Genomic DNA, 23734 nt, shown 5'->3' with positions numbered 1-23734 from the left:
GAGATGTATACAAACGCTTACTCTAGATGAGTTTGTATTTGCAGTAGTTAGTGTTTGGACGCCTCATCGCCTACTTTACATTGCCGTTTCTTGACTGTAAATTATTAAACTGTCCTGAATGTCAGAGCAGTGATTGATGAGTCCAGCAGCCTCCTGCCCTTGTCTCTGTGATATGAAGGAAAGATTATGTGACATGATGTCATTCCACCGGTGCAATCATAGCCGGACAAAGGCCCTCATTAATAAGAGCACCGTTATTTTGTGTCGGCTTGCAAGGAGGTTGAAATAAAAAAGACAATGGAAAGAATTAGTAATGAAAGAGAGTAGAAAGAGAAAAAAGAGCAAAGGAGAGAATGTGGATGAAAACCAAGGGTGAAGCAGGACACATTGACGGAAGCCAGTGGATCAGAAACATAACAGTAGAATGACATTAGATAAGTGAGGAAAGAAATAAAAGCAAATTAAAAAGAGGAGCTAAGGTGGATATGTATGATTTATATATATATATATATATATATATATGTATATGTATATATATATATATATATATATATATATATATGTATGTATGTATGTATGTATATATATATATATATATATATATATATATGTATATGTATATATATATATATATGTATGTATGTATGTATGTGTATATATATATATATATATATATATATACACACACACACACACACACACACACACATATATATAAATAACAGTCCAGGTGTTACACATATCACAGTGTTTCATGATGTGTTCACATTATTGCAGAAAAAACAGTTTTTGCACATCTTTGTTACTGCAAGCTGAATTTAATACTGTACAAAAATAAATGGAAACTAGCTTATATCCTAAAGAATGGAAAAGTATTTAAAAAATCTAAAGGACAATCTGTCAAAGTTTTAAAAAATGTTTAGGAGCAATTTACATTAAAGTGTGACAGAAAACATTACAGTACTACATGACAGCAGTTCACCCTTTCTGTCTTTCTCATTAACCTGTTTGATCTCTCACTCATTCTTTTCTCCCCTCTCCTCCAGGAGTAATGCCAGAGCGTCAGTTTGGTGGAACCCAGTTTGTTTGCAGTGTGGTTGCTTCCCATGTCAGCCACCAACCCTCTAACAGCTTCAGCTTTGTCTGGATTGCCCCACCACCTGGCACAGGCTGCGTCAACTTCCTGTAAGTCGTGTATGTGTGTGTGTGTGTGTGTGTGTGTGCTGATGAATAGCCTTGTGATATGGCCTTCAGTATCCTGACATGGACACTGAAGTTTAAAAGTAATGTTTGTCAACTGTGTGTAGCTTATCAGAGATAAGAGAGGCTTATCAGCTGACATCATGTGTGGTGTTTTCTCTGTCAGTGCTGTAGAAAGGATGTTAAAAGTCCGTTTTGTCAGAGAAAATATGCATATTCACTGGAAAGAGGGTAAATCGGGGTCACAACTGCAATATGTGTTTTCATCCTCATTATCTTTCTTGACTTGATTTGAAGTATCTTCATCCTCTGATTCAATGCACTTGACCCCTCTTCTTATTGCAAATGTGGAAGTGGTTTGTCAAATCCACCCATCTCCTGAGTATAGGGTGTGGTATGGACACACATGCCTGTACACACACACACACACACACACACAAATACCTTAAATAAACATCATAGTAAAGAGCAATAATCCACTCACATTTTTAGAAATTGTTTCTATTAGGGGCTTTATTGTAATTTTGTAGTTAATTGTAACAGAGTAACGAGCAGCTCAGAAACAACAGACAGGTCATGTAACTGATAAGTCTGTCTGTTTATTTACATTTTACTCACTGTGTTTCCCTGAACCTTAATGTTATCTCATTGGCCCGGACAGGGAACAGATCAACACTTGGATTTTATCTCATTTTCATTTCGCCTTGCTCTGTTTTATCTTGCATTTTCTCCATCGCTGTGTCTGGGAGACACCCGCTATCACACTGTCTCTCTGGTTCTCTTGACTGGTGATTTACAGCCTCATGCTGATAATCAGTCAAAATGCAATTAGCAGCTGTTGCTGAAGAAGTACTGAGGAAAAGGGAAGATTCCGACAAATGTGCCTCATGCAAAGTCACAACAGCCCAGCACCACATCATAAAGATCATTAAAAAGTTCATACTGACAATTTCATCATATTCATGAGTTTAACTTGGTTATATCTCACACAACATCAAATGTACTTTTAAAATGAAATCCAAAGATGAAAACAATATCATGATATACTTTTAATGCTTGTATAGTCAAATCAAACTACAAACTAATCCCTTTCCTTATAACCTCATCCTCTTTCACAACTTGAAAGACACAGCAAATTGCACATCAGTGTTTCATAAAAAACACAACTAAATTAAACATTTTGGCAGTACTCACAAAAATCCCTTAATGAATTCCTGAAGGGACCCGTTAGACTATCAGACAGAGACTTTTATGGACAGAAAAGAATTCAGCTGGGGAATTTGCTGAAGTGGAGCTGCCATTTAGACAATATCCACAGAGCCAAACAGATTTACTGGCTTTTTTGGTCTGCCAGCAAACATATTTACTGTTGAGCTATGTCAGCTTATGAGGATTGTGTGTTTCCTCATTTTGTGCTTGTCAATGCATGTGCTGTATGTTTGTGTGTGAGCGTAAACCACGCAACAGCAGTGTGCCAATGCTGATGACAGTGGGGCTGGCAGGGGGCCACAACTGTATGACAATAGGGGGCCCCTGTGACTGACCTTATCAAAGTCAGCCAGTCACACTCCAGCTGGCTGAAGACTGCTTCTCACACACACATGCTCATATACACATACCTATAAACACACATAAATAGATACTGTTATTTCACCCTGTTCCAGTTCAGAGCTCTCATCTCCACCAGTATATCTTCATTTTCAGAGATGACTTCCTTTGTTTCATTGAAGGAAGTCAACAGGAAAAACCCTTGACCAACTTCTGGGCCACGCTTGGTGCCCATGAACTCTTCCAGGGCTCAATTGTTAGTTTTGATATTATTTAAATCAAGACTCTTTAAAACTAAGGCTTGTTTGTGATTTTGTTACAAGTGTTTCAAACAAGTTAACCTAGGGAATAAAATATGGTGGAATGAGTGTAACAGAAATTATATTAGTCTTGTCTGTACAGAAATAATTTCCTGCCCTTGTCCGTAGTACACCTCCTCTGATTGATACAAGGACCATTTTCCACAAGCTATGTCCATGGGTGTTTAAATTAAAGCAGTAGACATCCTGTGTCCTTCACAGGGCTGGAGCCAGTCCTCTACTGCATTAATATGGGGCTTCTGAGCACTTTTATGGGCGATATTGTGGGTGTGTTTCTGGTAACAGATCACTAGCAGTGTGATAGAGTGCAGTGACATGGGCTTCAAGAAGAACTCATTTTCTGGGTGGTTGTAAATTGCTTAAAGCGAAGGGGAGGCCTTGGAGGAGAGAATAGGAAAAAGAGGACCTGGATGACAAGAGAGAACACACACACACACACACACACACACACACACACACACACACACACACACACACACACACACACTCACATCACGTAATTGAAATTGTAGAGATGTTATGTTTGTCTTGGAAAACACTTCTTAGCAGTTAGTTAATAAATAAAAAAGAAACTATAGAATAACCATCAGCTGCGGGTCTCAGGAAGTATCGATGTGCATCTATACTGTGGGCCAAGAGAAAATATATATTTTTTTACATATAAAATGCAAAATAAACTTGCACTTGTAAGTGTATAATATGCAGTTGTGCCCCACTTTTTATTCTTGAACAGACAAAGCAGTCTTGAATGGAGTGAATGCTTTGCTGCACTTAGTAGAGGTGAGAATGGTTAATAGCTTCCTCTGGTGAATTCAAAGATGCGCTGGTGTATCTCATCCTTTCTTTCCCTTTATTCTGCTTCACTTACCGCCTTGGGGCAGTATTATTTGTTTACTGTGTGTTTTTGTGTACATACACACACACAGTAAACCAGCAGACCAAGGGGGCCTGGTGGCTCTATTGGTAGAACATCGGGTTGGAATGCAGAATGCTGCAGGATCAAATCCCACCCCATCCGGTGTGGCCTCACCCAGCCACCAAGGGCCACCTTGGTGCTGGTCCTGGTCCTGAATATGGCCAAAATGGGAGGGTTGTGGCAGGAAGGGCATCCGGCACAAAACTTAACCCAAAACAAGGTGCGGCATGCTCTGCTGTTGCGTCCCCTGAAAGGGCAAGCTTAAAGCTGTCTTCAAACACAGTCAAATCTTTGACTGTCTTTCTACATACATTATTTGCAGGTCTCTATCCTTCAAATGGTTGTCAGAACAAGTTTGATAGCATTGTTGTAATGACGTTTGGACCATTCCTCACAATGTGGTATAAGGTTTAGGTCAGGATAGGCTACATGGTTAGTTTTGCTGGTTAAAGGAGATCCCTCAAAAAGATGCATCCTACACAAGTGATGGAGGCCAAAATCCATAGTGCCCCATTTGTAAAAAAAAACCTTTTAAAAGGTTTATCTAAATACAGTAAACCTAAATTATTCACCAAAGTTTAGGTGTTTTAGGTTCTAATTCTCTCTTTGGTACTATCTTTCCAGTGCAACTCAACAGTGAAGCATACTTAAAGAATTTTAAACTAAAAAGTGTTTAGCCAAGTACAGACCCTTTCACACATGCACTGGAAACCTGAAATTCTCCTGACTTTGTCAGAAAGAGGTTAATGTGAGATAGTGGATGTCCAATTGAGACGGTTCAAAGATTATCCGGACTTTATCCTGCAAGCTCCCTAGTACAAAGTCCATATTATGTCCTTGAGCCCATGCGTGCAGCACACTGCTCTGTCCCAAATTGTTGGTGGGATTAAAAGTGAGCGAATGAGCTTGTTTACAAAGTTCCTATCCCTCCACTGTCACATCAGTTGAGGGATAGAAAATTTTTTTTCAAACATGCACCTTTGTGATGCCCTGTAAACAATATACTGCTTCCCACAGCCTTCTATTATGGTGTGCCTCCTGATGTGCTTCAATCTGATCCCTCACTGAAATCAAGAGGAGTTTCTCCCATGAGAACACTTCCTCGGAAAATCTTCCACTGTGTGCTACATGTATGACAAGCATCTCCAGAAAATGTCCAGAGCTGATTCTTCCTCAGAGTTGATATGTGAAACAGGCTTAAGTTGGAAAAATAATAAAAAAAAAACTCAGAATGCTTAAACTTCATTTTTTTGTTAGATATTCATTTGAATTCCTATTTGCACAGAAAAAAGACCTGATTACTTTCATTCATCATTTCCAGTAAAATGGCTTTAAGAAGTGATCTTTCCATTACCAGTGTGATCAGAAGGAAGGATCATAACAAGTAATACATTTTTCACTAGGGCACCTAACTGTTGTTTTAAGACAAATTTAAAATATGTCCGTCCTTGGGTTAGATTAATAGGATAGGTAACGTATAATGTGTGTGTCCTAACAAATGTAGAAAGACAAGTGTGCACGTGTGTGCATGTGTGTATGTGTGATGTGTTTTGAGCTGTAGTGTTTTTTACTGTCTCCCTGTGGGACTCAGACAGCTGCTGGGATGGAGATTGCTTTAATTACTGCATGTGAGAACCCCTCCCCAAAGTGTTCTCCTGAGGACACGGATGTCTGCAAATCTAATGGCACACTGTTCTCTTTATGTCATGGCATGCAGTGTATGAGTGTATTTATATTCATGTGTGTATTCATGCATTTTCATTGCAAACGTATATGTTCTTTCTGCTACAAGTGGTTCCTCTGTGAACCCCCAGACTATCTGAAGACACTTAATAAAGCAGTTAGGGGGAATAATAGAAATGGTGTACAGTGGGTATGGCTATGTTGCAGTGTTGTCGACTGTAATCGCAAAAAGAATGGTTCTCGTCCTGTAATTATGCTGGGTGTTGTGTTTTCAATACTGCCATCTGTTCAAAGTGAGCAGATCTTCGTGAACGTGTTTGTGAACCTATTTACAACTGTAGGATAGATGTTGTTTTGCTGCTTTTGTAGAAGGGGTGCATCTCTCGTCTACCGTGTGCTTCCTCCATGTGCCTTACAGTAACATTATTGACTGTAATAGGTAGCCGTCGATTTAACTAACCTGTATTTTACAGTAGATGCGGAGCTGGTTTTTTGCTAAAAATCCTGACTCTACTAAATCATTCTGGATCCCACTCACACAAGCATTAGGTGCAGATGTCCATTTTGGAAACATGGCAACCCAATCACATAATAAAGTGACAAATTTAAATTTGTGTTTGCCCTTTCTGTCACAATAATGTATCCTTAAGCTTATCCAGTTCAGTGATAGGCAGCTTGTTATATATATATATATATATATATATATATATATATATATATATATATATATATATATATATATATATATATATATATATATATATATATATATATATATATATATATATATATATATATATATATATATATATATATATATATATATATAAGTCAGAGGTGAAAAGTCAGAGTTCAGACATCAGGCTGACAAATGACCTATCACAACCAGCTCCTACATTTTTCCTGCTACTAGTCTTATCCATTGATTTCCTATTATTCAAGTCAATCTTTGAGTCTGTCGGATATAAAACCACTGGTTAATGACTTCCCTTCGTTATTAAAGCTCTATATTGGCCTGTGGCTGTGTCGCTGATTCATTGTAGATGCTAGGCCAGGGAAAACATGAATTATTGGTGCAAGGTAATCGCATTTTTGGCATAAGATATAGAAATATGGGAAGCAATGCGAAAGCTGACAGAGCACATAAATCCAATCTACCTTTTTTTGGCATAAACCGACCAGAGCTGCAAATCTGACACAGTCCACTATTATAATTTCAATTTTCATACATCACACATTCAAATATGACATCCACTCCTATACCTGTCATTCTCACATCTTTAACTTTTTAAAACTTAAAATTGGAAATTTTAAGAATTCTTAGAAGCAAACACATCCCTGTGCTGTTTATTATATATAGGTCTCTGCATTCATGATTTTTGTCTCATTTCCCAGGCGATACTCCATGATACTGCAATTATATGCACACAAACTGTGTGGACATGTGAAACCCAGATACAGGCATAGTATACATTAGAGACTGGATCGATAGCACCACAAATTGTCTGCATCACATCTGTGCTGCACCAACATCACACTGTATCATCAGGAGGTCATTGTCCCATCTGCTGGGACATTGACCTCTTTGTTAATTCTAGATGAAATAGAGCATGGAGATTGAAAAAAAGAAAATCACTTGATTTTAAATAGGAGGGGGTCTCTGCTCCAGATCTATTAAATGTGGAAGGATTCCTTAACATTTCATGCTCTGTTCTAGCAAATTTGCTCCATTGTGTCCGATAAGATAACTAATAGAGGTGACTTGTTGCAAACATCCAATTTTCTGGCTAAATACAGTTTCTTTTTCTAGCCTGAGGAAGTGAGGAAGATGACAGAGAGGGTTTTTATAAGACTGATATTCTCAAATAACCAATTTGATGTAGTTGTTTTCAGAACCCAAAAAAGGGAATTTGAGAATTTGACAATAGGCAACTTTTTTCTTCATTTAATTTTTTTCCTCTTTGTATATTTAATTCAACTTTTCAATTCAACTTTATTTATATAGCGCCAATTCACAACAAAGTCATCTCAGGGCACTTTTATACCTAAGTGCTGTTGTTTTCCTAATCCCTGTAATTATTACTCACTAACAATAGTCAAGGTCAATTGCTCTTCTCCTGGCTGTATACTAAGCAGTCAGTGCGCTTCTTCTGGGTGTATTCAGAATCGTAACTCTCTATGACCCTGTGCTAACAAGCAAGTAATTTGCAAAACAACTCCCAAATCCCTCCTCTGTGGAGCTTCATTAAATTTTCATGTTCTCCAAGAGCCTTTTTCAATTAATTAATTTAGAGGTGGGGAGTGGGTAACAGGAATCCACAAAGACAGTCGCACCTTTTCAGCCCCCAGTGGCTATGAAAATATCAGAGCTGAGTTGAATTCCAGAAAAACTATTTTACGTTTAATCAGAATTCCTCATTAGTGATTTTCTGGAGATAACCGACACAGTAATTTCTGCCTCTCTCGTCTTCCCTCGTCTTCCTGTCTCCCTTTTTTTTTTACCCTTTGTTCCTGATTGCGCAGCCATAACCACAGCTGATACTCAACATGTTAGATAAATCAGCCAATTAGTGTGTATTATTTTAAGGCTTAGGTCCAAAAACACCAAATCAGTGCTGGCGACTGGAACAGCATCCAACTGAAACTCCTCATATTAATCATGATTACCAACAGGCAGAGTGAGCTGGTAGAGAAAATGAGCTTTAAATTGGTATTTGACGATATCTGGATGGGAGAGTTGTCTAATGATGGAAGACAAGTGAGGCAATGTTCGTATTTACCGTCAGATGTAATGGTTTGTGGGTAGGGAAAATACTTTTCAACAGCCTTGTGTAAAAACTGTTCAAAAAGTTTGTTTGTGTGGTCAGGATTCACTGCATATTCCTGTCTTTGAGACAGCAGGAATTGTATATAAATGTGTCTATATGGCTTTAGGGCATAGAAACCATTAGTGTTCCCCACTGTGTGTGTATGAATTTGTATGTGTGTGGTTAACAGGGAGCTGTCAAGCTGACTCTTGGGGGATACTTTTGGCCGACAGCAACATGTAATCTAACATGCAGGACATGCTTGGTAATTACCCACTCCAGGCCCTTTTTAGAGCTCTTTGAGTGACAGTCTGTCCAACTGTATACATGTTAAATCTCATATATGGCTTGAAGTGTTTGTGTGTCTGTGTGCATGTGTGTGCACGTACATGTGTGTGTCCATGCGTGCGTGGGTGTGTGTGTGTGTGTGTGTATGAGTGCCTTTACTGGAATGGCTTGCTACTTGTCAGAAGGCCATAAAACCCTCATCTCTATTTCTACTAACCAAATTCCAATCTTCCTTCCTTTACTTTTGCCCTCAATTTAGCCATCTCTCTAAATATTTTTCTTCTTCTCCCTCAATCCCGCTCTTTTTCTCATTTCTCGGATTTGCTCCTCCACACTAATGAGATAGGAGAGGATGACACTTATTTTCACAAGATGAATGATCCCTCTTTTGAATCAGAGGAAGGAGTAAAAACACACCAACACATTTAGGTACTTAATTGGCCCCTCCTACAAAGAAAGTCAAATTAACATTTAGATCTTTAATAAAAATTTAGTGTGTATCACCCCTGTGTGTGTGTGTGTGTGAGCACGCATGCATGTGTAAACCCCAGTGTGGAGACTGTAATGAGAGACAAGAGCCTCTGGAGTGTGACGGCAGGACAGACGCTGGCGTCACGCTGTACCGATCACACACTCTTCAACTGGGACTAAATGCCCTCTCCTGGCTATTGTTTTAATGACATATATGTTATTAAGCCACACATAGTCACACACACACTTTATTTTCAGCATTTTCAGCAGAAAATCACTCTTCTCAAATCACCCCCTATCAACATTTATTTTCTGTCATTTAGGAAAAAAAAGCAATGCTACTAGAAAGAAACAAGCAATTGTGAAAGCTACATTTAAAATTACACGGCTTTTAGCCCAAAGTCTTGGTCTGTAACTAACTATATTCATTCAAGTGCTTTACTTATGTTCAGGTTTTGAAGAACATTACTACACTGCACATATTTACATCTTATGTTACTGGACATTTCAGAGGCAAATGGTGTGTTTTTTTATCTCACAAATTTCATGAAAGTGTTGCTTTACAGATTTGCTTTTACTAAAAAAATATACTGTATTATCCCTTGACAGGACATCTAGCTATCTAACAGAAAGAGTTAGAAGTAGCTCCACCTCAGCCAGTTACAGCATTAAAATGCCTTTTTTGTTCGTGTGCACCAGTAAAAATAGTACAGAACAATACTTTTATTACTGTCAAGTTTGCAGGGCATTTTGTTCTACCTGTCTGAGGTCAAGGGTGAGTCTGTTTTCAGTGTACATATAACATTTTTGTGAGGTCCAGTGTACTTCCTGAACCCTCCTGTCTCATGGCACTTAACAGAATCCGTTTAGCGAACTTAAACTCAGACTGTGTTTAGTAAATATTCAAGGGCCTTGTTCCTACATCCCCACCTGCTGTTACAAGCCATGTTTTATTCATAAATACCAAACTCAAATTAGTTTTCACCCAATTCTGAAATATGAGTGTAATTAAGTGTGTTTTCTCCCAAGCCCTGCACAAGCACAGCTCTTTACTAATGAATGAGGGGCCTATTCATTATTTATGAGTTGAGATGAACATGTTAATGCGTTGGCACCCATAAAAGCCCTGAGTCTGCATGGTGGGCCTGGGGTGGGTTAGACTTTGGGAGGTGCAAGGCAAAATCCACATGGGACAGCAAGAGAAGGAAAGAGTCCAAAATGCATGTGAGGCTCACAGGTTCAGGCAGCTCACCAAATCCTGTCCTCTCATCTTGTTTTAGCCGGTCTCTTAAAGTACAGTATGTCGATGGGGTGTGGCACAGCACACATAGACTGTCTGGACTCACATTTTAACGTGAGTTTGAAATTGCAGTAATGTTATTCAGCACTCTGTTTTACTGGTTTCACTTAGATAATTGATATATTTGGCATCATTTGTAGCTACTGGGAATAACCACATCACACAAACCGCGTGAGGAAGAAAGTCCTTGCAAAGACCAAGAAAAGAGATTTCTTATTTCCATAAGTGCCTTTTGAAATTACTTTTTCACTGAACATGGGACTACACATAGTTTTGGGTAAATTTGAGGTTGCTTAGACTTCAAAGTCAGAAATTATATTTAATACAAAAGCCAAACTACAACATTAGAACAGATAAGGCTTCTACTGCTGTACTGTCTAACTGATGGACACTCTTACTTTCCCTCTCTGCTTTCACCTTACTCCCACTGCAACTCCTTTCCCTGAGGGTCTTATGTTTGCATGTTATCCAGTAGGAGAGTGCAATAGTTGCTCAAACTCGTAACAGCAATTTCTTTGCTAGAATTTTAGTTCCTACTCTTGCACAGATCCTTTTCTTCACACTGACACAGGCTATTTTGGTGCTGCCATTGAGCTACAAAGAGCTTTAAAACTATAGACCTTTTTCCAATAACCCAGGTTAAGGACTTAGTAAAATTGCAGCCACTTCCAAACCCAGTAATTTTCCACCTATAATTTCCCTCCTGTGTCCAAGTTATGGGCTTTTACTTTACTCTTTAAAACAATTCTGTTATAAAATAAAATTAACTGCAATAAAAAAGCTTATTATTAGTAGCAGTGGCAGTAGCATAAGAAGTAGTAGTTTTTGTTATTAGCCTTGGATGGTATGATGTTTCTTTACTTGATTGACGTCTTCCGTCTATATCTTTACCCAGTATCATTCTGCCAGTACAAATGAGACAGGATCTCATTCTACATGGCATTGGTGCAGTAAAGCATGTCTCTCAGTCGGTGTAAAAGATCCCACTACTCTCCAAGCCATTTCACCCACTTAGCTTTTGAAAGATCTCTGCTTTGTCAAATGAATAATGCATTTCACAGCCACAGAAAGGAATTCATACTTTATTACATGCCTTACATATAAACCATACCGTAGCTCATATGGCTCAATGTACAGTTACAGTAACCCAGCATGCAAGTGAGGGATATAAAGGTCAAGAGAACTGATGACATTGCAAGATATTTAATTACCCACACATTTTAATGGCATATGAGCACAATATTTTTTGTGAATAAGGAAATCTCCCATTTAGTACTAAAATTACAAATATTTACTTAGTCGAGTCATGCCAACAAGACCTCCACCTTTGCTCATTTTATGACTACCATCGTGTGATGGGACTGTAGTTTGGTTAGCTTCTGAATCTTTTTTATTTTAATTTCTTTTATTTATATGTAAATATTTTCCTGTGTCACATAGCCTCAGAGAAACTTCTTTATAAAATGGAGATTTTGACAGGCTTTTGAGGGCATTTCTTCTTGTTTTTACCTCAATGTCACATTTTAATGAACTTTCGAAAATGTATTGTTTTATGTAAGATGCTTGAGCACATTTTGGTTTGGTGTGAGATGGTGCCATCTGTGTTGGATTGATTTAAATATTTTTAATGGCAGACATTACAACTTTCTTTGCTGTTTTTGTTTATTCACTTCTCTATGTCTTTCTCTTATGACTTCCCTTTCTTTCTCTCAGTGCCACAGCAACACATCGAGGACAGATCCTTTTCAAGGATGCTTTGGCCCAGCAGCTCTGTGAGCAAGGAGGTAGGTATCAGGAACAGTACATATATACTTTTTTAGCAACTGTATACATTCTACTTACACTGCAAGCACATATGTTGAAACCTACACATGTGTTCAAGCACACTTACACATAATGTAATCCATCTCACCTCCCATTACTGTCCGTCATAAACACACAGTCAGAATAGTAGTGACACAATATAGATTTGCTGCTTCTTCAAGACAGTTGAATTGCAGCATTTCCTGGCTCTCTTTCTGCCTAATGATGCAGCCAGAGCTGAAGAAATTTGGATGTCCTATATTGCCAGCTTAATTTCAGCTTATGCTAAACTCAGCTCTCCCACTCTGTTGGAGATTTACACTTTATGGTCGACACTTTTTACATCCACTGTCTGTGACAGCCTTAAGTAGCTATTGACAGACAGTCCAGTCCCACTCTGCATGCTAAGTGTGTATAATTGCTTGTTTACAGAAAAGAAGCTTCCTCCTCACTCAAGAACTCTTCCTTGTAGATCAAATTTGACTTTAATGCTGAAAGTGGAGAAATACACTCCTGGGGTCTTTTTGCTAACTCTTTCAGAGGGAACACAAGATTTTACATTTAAAATATACTTAGATTTTATTAGAAAAAAAGCAATGGATACACTACCGACAATTGTAGCACATGCCAGGCAGAGCGATCAACTTAATTTCAAAATTATGCGGCACAGAGCCCTCAGTCAGACCTGGAAGAGTGACAGAAAAAAAGGCTTCTCTCCTCTGTCTCCTTGCCCGAGAGCTCATCTTCTCACCCCCACTGACACACTGCCCCAGTCTTTTCCCTCTGCGCATTAAATATCTGCAGCTAACAACAGTCACTTAATTGTTTGTTGCTGAGGCCCTGCAGTATCCCACAGATATACGGCTACTCACAGCAGAGAGCTGGAAAGCAGAGAATTTAGATCTTATGAGACCTTGGAGGAGACAAGTTGTGAATCAGAGTGGACAAAGAAACTAGCTGTGAGGCAATGTAAAAACTGTAATCTGCAGTGAACATGTGCAGGTATGTGGGAGTTGAGGTGTGAGTGGTGACAGTGATAAGGGTTACATAGAAGAAATAACTGAGACTGGAATACTATAAATAACTGGCAATAATAATGACAGGCTCATGAGAGATGACAGGCTAAAGTTGGTGGGATGGAGAGTTAGTTTTAATGAAAATGAGAGATTTTAATGAAAAACTTGAAGTTCATAAATTGCTGGTGATTTGGTTTTTTTTACAGAGATGGCAATTAAACATCATTAACAAAAAACATGGGGAAACAGTAGTTGCGAATGGATGACCGACCCTTGTTGTAGGCTAATTCTTTCGACAGCCAGCAACTCAACACTCTGTTGGTGAAGTATGCCAGAAAATCTGAATTTCAAATGAGAAATGAACATGTCGTGGGCAACAGAAGGCAAAAGGAGGCAAAAGACAGAGCAGAATCAGGACTGTCTGATCATTTGGAAGCCTGTCCTGTGGATTGTCTGACAAACATAATTTTTCTTTGCTCTGTTAATATAACCGTGCTCTGGTCCTCATCTTTTCAAACTAAACCCTGTAAATTCAAAAGGGCCATGAAGATTTTAAAAATATGAAACTATAACTTGCAAGGCAATTTCTTAGAATAGGTCGATGTCAAACAAAGAAACTGTGATTACTGTGAATAAACTATGAGGCGGAACAGCAAAAACTGTTATTTGCAAAACTAACTCAGAAAACAAATGCTCAACATAAATTAGATTTTGTGTTAGGTCCCTCTACAAAGTGAGACTTATCAAATGAGTGAGGCACAGGCCTGTAAACCTTCCAGTGGGATTAAATAGGCTATGTTCCCAAATACAACCACAGAGTGGTAAAGAAAGTGCAAACTGCTTCAACCAAAGTTATTCCAAATCTAGGCATTAGCATTGAAAGTAGAATAAAAAATGTGAGGCCAACTCAAGCCACTTCAGAAGTTCATATCCTTAAGACTATGCTTAAGAAGCTTTGAAGAGCTAGAGAAATGAAAGCTATCTAAGCAGGGTTAGGATCCACAGAAGGGAGGGAAGGAAGAAGGAAATGCAGAAACAAAAGGATTGGAGTTAGAAAGAGAGGCTGCTGAAATAGGAAGGCAATCAGGGGTGATCAACCCCTGGTGAGACTGAACAGATTAGCCAATGAGCTAGTATAGAAGGTAACACTGGAGTGTGAATTTGATAATAGAATGGTAAACAGATGTAGAAAAAGAGTGAATATGAAGTGAGAGAGAATTCAAATAAATTCTAATATAAATAGGAGATTAAAAGAGAGAGTATATTTAGAAGCCTTTAAATATATATATCTTATATATATATGTTGTAAATGCATCACTTTGGGTCTCAGTAACAGAGAGCCTCCCTTCAAGTTCATGGAGACAGGTGTTTGTTTTTATTCTTCCAATGTGGTGCCCCAAAAAGCCTACTGAGACAGGAGTGAGGTATTTGTGTATTTGCTTTAATTTGTATGCACGTCACGTGTGTTAAATAATTTGTACTGGGGAATGTCTGGAGTTGGACACATCGCCTCCGCCCGTGCTCTCAGAGCTCTTTAAACATTCAATCTACCTACGGTGCCTCCTTCTAAATTCTCTTACAATTTGTTTTGATCACCACTCCATTACTTCATCAAGCAACTAGCACTAAAAGTTACTGGTGCATACTGAATACAAAAGTAATGGGAGTCTGACCAATACTGCTAAAATATAATGAAATCCATGGTTTACCATAGTAGTTCATGGTACAATCAGCACACTGCCAAAACAACTGTTAGAGATGTCGTGAAGAAATGCAGCAAAATCCAACGTAATGCCACTGTTTAAATGACTACTAGTGAAGAACAGACTTAAAACAGACAAAACAGATTTACATTTCTGCTCCTATTGAGTGAACGTAAAAAGATTTATTAAGGCCAGATGAGAGGAGCCAAGCAGTGGGGTGTGAAGAGGTAGGTTTTGCTCCTCAAGGGTGATCTGTGCTAAAGGGTGGCTGTTCAATGGCACTGCAGGTCGTCTATCAGCTCTATCTCCTGACAGCCAGGCCAGAAGTCCCCTCATTTCCAGTAAGGGAATAAATCAGGTCTTTATGGGCCTGGCCGAGTGCTCTGCACCCAAGATGGATTATTAAAGAGACATATAACTCAAAGAGGCCACTGCTCCCTGAGGGACGCCTGATCATAACACAACAGGCAAGGGATGGGTGGCCTCCCCTCTCCCACCTCCACACCACCCACTTAGTCTGCTAGCCAGTCTGCTTCCCTGACTCAATGTTGGCTTTTTGCCATCCCGTATAACTCCCCAGCAAGAAACCTTGAGATTTGAGTCGTCCATAACTCTTCACCTCTTGCATCCTAACTGTCTCTTCTAGCCGTCTTTTCTCCTCTTTTTTTGTCCCCCTTATATTACATTTTCTTTTCCATTGTTCTGACATTAAGATTTTTCTATATTTCTAATGCCCTGACAGTCAAGAAGAATTAGCCAGAGGTAAAGCTAAAAACTGGATGGTATATAAACCTGTTGTGAAGTTTTTGGACACTTTGCTGTGCCTGTTAAATTTCACGGTTTAGAAGTAAAATGTGCCCTGTCTTTACCTTGGATTCCAGTTTTTCTTTACAAAAGGTAAATTAGAACACACAAGTGAGTCTTACTCCTTCGCTGTCCTTCTCTTCAGTCATATCATTATTTTAATGATGACAAATCGAAGCTCACAAAAAGACCCTGGTTTTCACTGAGTGGAGTGAAGTGCTTGGAAAATGACCTTGAAGAACCAGTTGTTTTAGCCATTGCGAAAGAAAAACAACAGCATCCCGTGTTATGGTGAGTCATTAATTGCAACTGCCACTTATATGGGAGCGACTGGACTTCAAACGCAGTTGATGTTGTTAAGGATGTGAGTCAAACGAATGGGGAAAAGAGCAAATGAGAGGAGAACAAGGGACACTGGAAGAGTGGGTGCAGTTTTACATGGTGAAGAGAAACGGAGGACAGGAGAGGAGATTAGAGCTGGTAGAGGGGGAGAAGATTTAGCATGACTTGTGCCCTGCGCTCTTTTGTGCTGAGATGTCTGAGTCTGCCAAAGCTTATGCTTACTTAGTCCCCCCCCTACCCCAAATCACCCTAAACCTGCTCATCAGCACCCATCCGATTATAGGGCTGGCATAGTTTATTGAGAGCCCCCCTCCCCACTCCTTTTTTTCTATTCCTGTTTATATGTGTTCACACATGTGTATACACAGCGAAGAAGTTTGGGTCAGTTGTGAAAGGCAAGCCATCAGTGTGTATGTGTGTATTTTCCTGTGTGTATATGTGAATGTCTCTCTGCATCCTTGTATTGAGTATAAGCCCTGGCCAGGGAGATACAGGCATTAGCAGAGATGAGCCTCTAATAGAAGAGGCAGTAATTGAAGTCTTTAAGAAAGTGAGAGGGGATTAATCCGAGTGAAATGAGTGCCACTGTCTGCTCTCGATGTGCAGAGGGTTAGGCAGAGACAGACAGAATGGGTGTGGATGTAGGGGTGGGCAGGAGGGAGAGATTGTGATAGAAGGGAAGTGAGAGAGACAGCAGGAGAGCTTGATGAAGCATGCAGAAAGAAAACTGTAAATGAGGCCTTTTTGGAAGCTTGAAGGGATTATCCACGCAAAAAAAAAAAAAAAATCTTCTGGGCCTTTCTCCAAACAAATGGCCTGACTAGAAAGACCGAGGGTGATTTAGAAGCATTTGTCTAAGAGAGAAATGAGACTATGGAGAGCAGAATATCAACCAAGCATTTATTACAGAGAGAGTGGAATACCAGGAATTGAGTTTTAGTACTTTCTCTTTTCGGGGTTTCATTTGTAAGATGAACGTATATTTGTCTGACCTGAGCACAAAATTATACCTTTAATAAATATTATAGCTTAATGAGAATGTTAATAATCCACAAGCAATATAGGTGAGTATACTTACTGGGATCTAAACATGTTTTGAATTAGCACACATTAGTAGAAGAAGATTAGAAGGGAGAAAGGGAGAGCGCAAAAGAGCTGGAGAGGGAGAAAGAAGGCTCTTTGATCTACTTTTAATGGGTTCCATTGTTGAGCACAAGCTGTAGCTACAGAGCAGCAACAGTCGCAGCAACCGCCCAGCTCTGTCACACAGGCCACTAAGACTCCAACTTCCACAGTCAGCTTGAAACCTTACCACCACTCAGCGAGTAGAAAATCCATTTTTAGCCAAACATTCAGATGCAATGGGGAAAAAATCAAGGCAGCTAACAAAACTGAAGCTTGCGTTGAAAGTAAAGAAGTTTCCACAGTCAGTACACTTGTAAAAAGTAGTAAGAAACCATTTTTCAACAATCCCTCAGAATCAGATATACTTTATTAATCCCCTAGGGGAAATTGCTTTCATCCCAGACGCTCCATGCCAGAGTAGGGAATTGTGCACAAGATCATAACATATAAACATAGAAAGAATGAATAAAAATGAAATCTAAAGTTAAACATGTAATCAGAGTATCTGATCTCACAGAAGGAATTACTTCCTGTGGCCATTCTCCATTATCCCTTGCAGCTTGGACAGCATCTTTCTGCTTGAGACTACTCAAGCAGCTCTATCCCCACAAAGTCACTGGCCCTTCTGATCAGCTTATTTACTCCTCTCTATGTTCAGTTTTTCTTGTTCAAACAGAGGTTTTAGGTGAGCTTTCTCAAATTGTAGAATTGCTGTAAGGTTTGAAGGAAGTTCTTAAGTAAGTTTAATAACTTAAAATTTAACTTTGAAATGAGTCCTTACTGTGTTATCTTAGTGTGACTTATCGGGTGGCCAGGCTCATCCTGGATGGCGAATACTGTGGCAGATTATCCTTCTCTTCAATCTGGAGTGAGGCTGTCTTCAAACACCTCACCTACCAGAGCAGAGCAAAGAGGCTCAAAGGGATTGAAGGGTGACATGTTCAATGAGGTCAAAGCCACTGTGCCACTCAGTAGCGACTGATCATTAAATAAGGTTAAATTCACTCACGTGGGGAAACATAGTCAAATTCGACTTAAAAAGACAAATCAAAGCTATGTATTCTACATAAATTTCTCTGTGGCTGAGTCTGAAATAAAATAATGAACATGACAAACTACCAGTGTGTTTGTAATATGTCACAGTTAATACATTTCTTTAAGGCTAATTGATCAGAATACATATTTGATTTGTTAGAACCTCTACGTCCTCAATCTTTCCAAGCACAAAAGTCACAGCCACGTTCTGCAACGTTTTGACAGTTTACTAAAATATGGATGAGGCGTGTAGTCAGAGCTACAAAGTCAGGCCAGTGTTTCCTTTTTAATACTTATGTTTGATTCATTAAGTTTTAACAGTCACTACCACCCTCCACTTACTTCTCTCCTCTTCTTAGAGGCTTGAATCCCCTGGGAGAGATTGAGGGTTGAGTGGGTTAGCAAGGCAGCGGCCACAGATTACAGCACACAGGCTCCTCGGGGGGAACAACGGTTAATTGGCATTGAACCGTTAATCATGGCCACCCGGCCTTTCATTACTGAAAGGAATTAACATCAGCAGCCAGGAAACTGCAGCATTGGCCATCCAGGACACAGAAAGTTTGTTTCTCTCAGAAATTATTTAGGAATGGGCCCATATACCTGCAGTGTGGTGACTACTAACACGAAACTGCAACGGTATATAATGCCTAAGTACTCTGTACATTTACTTTTGTTTATATATTGACCAGAATTTCCACACATGCACATCCCCAGCCCTTAATCAGTCTACATTGTCATTGTGGGCGACTGTGGTGCAGGAAGGTACAGCCGATTTCACAGTTGTTGGTTCAATCCCCGGCTCCTCCGGTCACATGTCAAAGTGTCCTTGAGAAAGACACTGAACCCCAACTTCGTTGCTCCTGGTGAGCGCTGGCCAGCTGCATAGCAAGTCCCCCACTGGTGTATGAGTGTGTGTGTGATTATGAGTGTAAAGCAGTGTAAAGCGCTCTGATTGCCAATAGGTAGAAAAGCACTATATAAGTGCAGACCATTTACCATTTGCAGACCATTAGTCTGCCATTGTTCTATGCCTGGGCAGCATGGTGGTGGAGTGGTTAGCCTTGCTGCTTCGCTGTTAGAATGTTGCGGTTTTGTGTGGAGTTTGCATGTTCTTCCCGTGCTTGCGTGGGTTTCCTCCCACACTCTGAAAAGTAACTTGTACTCTGTACTTGTACTTTCCACCACTGTCTGTACATTGTAGACATTGGCGCTTCATAACTTTCAATGTTTTCTCTCTTCTTGTCTGTCTATTCCAGCTCCAACTGAGTCCCCATTGAGACCTAGTCTTGGTGAGACTACCTTTCCCTACATGCTTTTGTTTCTTTTCCTTTGATATAATCATGCAGGTAATTACAACTTGAAAAGTCCAAGTATCATACAGATTGGGTCTAACTGTGAGCATATGGTGTATGTGTGCGTGTAGTGGAACTCCATGCTACACATGCTGTGCTGCGTGACGACTTTGACTCCAACCTCCAGGGAGAGCTGGACCCCAGCATCTGGTAGGTTCAAATGTTATGACTCCTCTTGTAATCTTAGGGTGCAATCAACCACTACCTACATTTTCACGATTCTCCCTTGACACATTTGCTTTTAATAACTCAGCTCTCTTCTGTTCTCTTTTCCTTTCCTCTCTTCTCTTCTCTTCTCAGGTCTGAGTGCAGTAATTGTGAGGTGGGAGAGCAGTGTGGTGTACTGATGCACAGCAGAGCGGTCACTTTCTGCGAGCCCTTTGGAGAGCGAGAGCTGGTAACTGCCGTGTTCAACCTCAGTGCGACGGCTGTATATTTTACAGCCCATTGACCATACATTCAAACCAGCCCACAACCACAACGACATTACATTTCAGCACACTGACTGTAATCACCCAATGTAGTTTCTTCCATGGAAGAAATATGTCAGACATTATTACTGCACTTGCTATTATAATTTCCAGTGCAATGCATATAGACATAAAAACCTTGTTTTATGTTACATTTAAATCAGAAAATGAAACCAGAGGAGCACACACAATTGGATACCTTGTTGCAGTAAAGTAGAGTTGTATTAGGACAGTGACTTGCATGTAGTATGGCACACAGGCATCATGCAAACAAACACAGATACATATATGTACTTATCAAAACTATTAGTGCCCTTTTGTTAAGCAGCTTCCCTCTGTTTAATTAATGAAGTTGCTCGATCTAGAATCCTGAATTTTTCTTTCTTCATAACGTTGATTTCAAACTGTTTATTCTTCTCAAAGAGATGAAAGCCACTCAGCAACAGAGAAGTGTTTAGTTGCCTCATGATTCTGTTTACTTATGTGATAAGTGTTTGCTTGGTCTGTCACTGTTCCAAATGTTTGATGCCGCTGCCCAGCATCTCTTCTGTCAATAGCAACAAGCATACACATCCAGAAACACAAAAACATTTACACACAGATACAACAGCACCAACAATCAGAGTACACGCATTCATGCACACATGGCAAATCTATTCTTCTCAAGCTTTCTCTGTCTCTCTCTCTCACACACACACACGCAAAGTCTGGTTTCCATACAGTAACTTTAGGGGACATGACATTGACTTACATTCATTTGCTAGAGAACTTCCCTGGTCTGAACCATATTTACTAGGTGGATAACCATAACTGAATCCCAAACATGCCCTATTCCTAAACCAAGTCATCACAGTGAAATTAAATGATTCCTGATTCGGACCAGAATCATATCCTCACGAGGAAAGCCATGCGCCAACAAGTGACTGTATAGTCAGATTTTCCATAATGTATTACCTTGTACACACTCGGACACATACACGGACACATAAATACACTAACACGTGTAACAAGAACTAGATTGTAAACTATTACAAAAATGAACTAAACAATAAACTTTAAGCCCATTAATTTTATTGTATATAATATATATATATATATATATATATATATATATATATATATATATAGAGAGAGAGAGAGAGAGAGAGAGAGAGAGAGAGAGACAGAGAGATAGATACAGATATATACATGTAGATTTAATAACTAGAACAACACATAACAACAGATGTTGTTTTTGTATCAGTATACAGTAGAAATATCTGGAAAGGCAAATCACATTATTGCATTTTTTTAATAAAGAGCAAAATACCTTGTTATTTCAACCAGGGTAACAGTACTTTTCAGCCTGTTAAGATACAGTACCTTAGCTGCATTAGTGCAACTAATCATTTTTGTGATTCTGTTTAAATTACCATGTGTGTCTTCCTCAGACCACCGTACCTCTCAACACCAGCACAGCCTCAGTCCTGCAGTTTGCCCTGGGTGAGTATTAGATTCATATTCGCTTTCTAAACAGTACTCACATTAAGTAATCAGGTCTTTGTATTACATCTTGTGTAAATATATTTGCCTTCCCTTCATTATATTAGCCAGGCAGGACAATAGAGTCAGTATTTGACAGTATTTGTCATCTCTTGCCCTGTTAGACATTAGAAAGCCAACTAGCACACAGAGTATTTCTTTGTTTTTTTGCCTCTCACTTCTCTCTCTCCCCCTTGTCACAGTAATGAATGATTTACAGTATTCTGGAAAGATACCCAGAAGGCCATGGCAGAGTTTTTAGAGGTGTTGTATTTTTCATGTCCATTACATGCATCCTGCAGTTCCCACAGGACCGTGACTGGGATGAAGTAGGAGCACATATGTAGCGACAACCCCCTCTCACCCTCAGCCCCCTCCTGTGTTTCTCTTCCACTCTCTTCGTTTCTATCATCTGTCTGGGCTTTGCAGGTCATTAATATGAGTTTGCAGTAGTTTTGTGTGTGGAGCAGTCCAGTAGAGCAGTGCATTGAACTAGTGGCAGGTTAATGCACAGCCTTTTTAGGTAAGGAGGAAAAAGGACTGCTGAACACTGTCAGGGGATGTGGGAGGAAGGGGCAGCAGGGAAGGGTAGAGGACAGGTGGGAATGTGGTGGGGGGGGCTGGCCTGCTTCCTCCATTAGCAACCTTTAACCCTGTTTGCTCCCACAGCACCCACACAAGGCGCAAAAATAGTCAGACGCCTAAATAAACTCTGCAAACAGAAATTCACAAGGATATAGGTACAGATGCACTAAAAGTTGTAAGCTTTGGCTTACAACTTAGCTTTGGTGTTTGGCTTTTTAGTCTTTGTTCCTACATCAGCATTTCTCCTCTGCTCCTCTACCCCCTCATACCACCTCCCAACTTCTCTCAGCCCTGTTAAGCTGCTGATCACTTAGTTCCACTGGAACATCATTTAGACACAGTTTCCAAGGGAGAGAATGTTGCTTCAGTCAGCCAGAAGAACCCATCATGTCCCTGGCTGCTCCTTAAGAGAAACAAAGGATCATTTCTCTGCTAATAAAATTCCTTTGATGAAAGTAGGAAACTAGCTTATATACATTCTTCAGGTGTTCCCATAACAGGAGTATGTTAACCGTCATGTTGTATTTGTGACTTGTGTATGTGTTTAAATTCTCCAGGCTCAGGTACCTGTCGGTTCAGTTACTCAGACCCCAGCATCACTGTGTCATTCAGCCTAAGTGGTAATGCCAACAACTCAGATGACTGGATCACACTGGAGAAGATCAGGTCTCTCTCTCTTTCTCTCTCTCCTCTTCCACCTTCTTTCTCATCCGTCCCACAGTCCTTCCATCTGTTATGAAAACCCACCCTCACTTTTTTTTCCCTCATTCACACATCCCCCTCAATTTGTCATTTCTGTCCTGTTTGTGTCTCCTTAATCCCCCTGTTTTTCATCCCTTTATCCCTTTCTCTTTGTTTTGTCAGCTTTCAGACATAATGTAGTGATACTCTCTTCTTTTTATGTAAATACAGAAATCAACTCGTAGATCAAGTATTATATCACTTAGACTGTTGTCAATCAATCATAAGACAATAAGGTGTCTCAATGTTTTTATTTTAATGATGATTAATCATATCATTTAAAACTTATCTACATAAACACAGCCTCCACACATAAATTCCAGACCGCAATTTTGTTTTTTATATCCTCCAGAGCCCCTACCAACAGTAGTACCATCGTCCACCTGCTTCCACTGCCACATCACTCCAGGGCTGATGGCGTTCGCCTCCGATGGTCTCAGGAGGCCCCACAAGGGCCAGAGGGGTACGAGTCCTGCTGGGGGCTAGACAATGTGCTGCTGGTCAATGCTGCCCACAAAACACCCCTCCTGGAGGATAACTTGGACCCTCCCAACACCGCCAACTGGCTCTTCTTTCCAGGAGCTACTGTCAAGGTACACTGATGGTTGTAATTTACACAGATGTCATATATTACACATGAATTTCATTAACAAAGTGTAAAGTGTCTAAGCTCCGACGTTAGAAATATAATCTGATTGTCA

The 23734-nt window shown here is 39.7% G+C and overlaps 1 protein-coding gene across 3 annotated transcripts in view; it reads left to right on the top strand.

The window, feature by feature from the left end:
- Nucleotides 1–23734, top strand: part of reln (reelin) — a 94081-nt gene that overhangs the window by 34161 nt on the left and 36186 nt on the right. For all 3 annotated transcript variants that reach the window (XM_067501922.1, XM_067501924.1, XM_067501923.1), the window contains exons 3-10: nucleotides 1047–1185; nucleotides 12247–12317; nucleotides 19621–19653; nucleotides 19788–19866; nucleotides 20017–20113; nucleotides 21617–21668; nucleotides 22850–22958; nucleotides 23386–23626. In XM_067501922.1, coding sequence (XP_067358023.1) covers nucleotides 1047–1185; nucleotides 12247–12317; nucleotides 19621–19653; nucleotides 19788–19866; nucleotides 20017–20113; nucleotides 21617–21668; nucleotides 22850–22958; nucleotides 23386–23626 — 821 coding nt within the window. The remainder of the gene's footprint in view (nucleotides 1–1046; nucleotides 1186–12246; nucleotides 12318–19620; nucleotides 19654–19787; nucleotides 19867–20016; nucleotides 20114–21616; nucleotides 21669–22849; nucleotides 22959–23385; nucleotides 23627–23734) is intronic.

Source organism: Channa argus, chromosome 4 (assembly GCF_033026475.1).
Source record: "Channa argus isolate prfri chromosome 4, Channa argus male v1.0, whole genome shotgun sequence".
In the NCBI taxonomy this organism is placed as follows: Eukaryota; Metazoa; Chordata; class Actinopteri; order Anabantiformes; family Channidae; genus Channa; species Channa argus.
The sequence above is the reverse complement of the archived record's forward strand: the minus strand, read 5'-3'. Positions and strand labels throughout refer to the sequence as shown.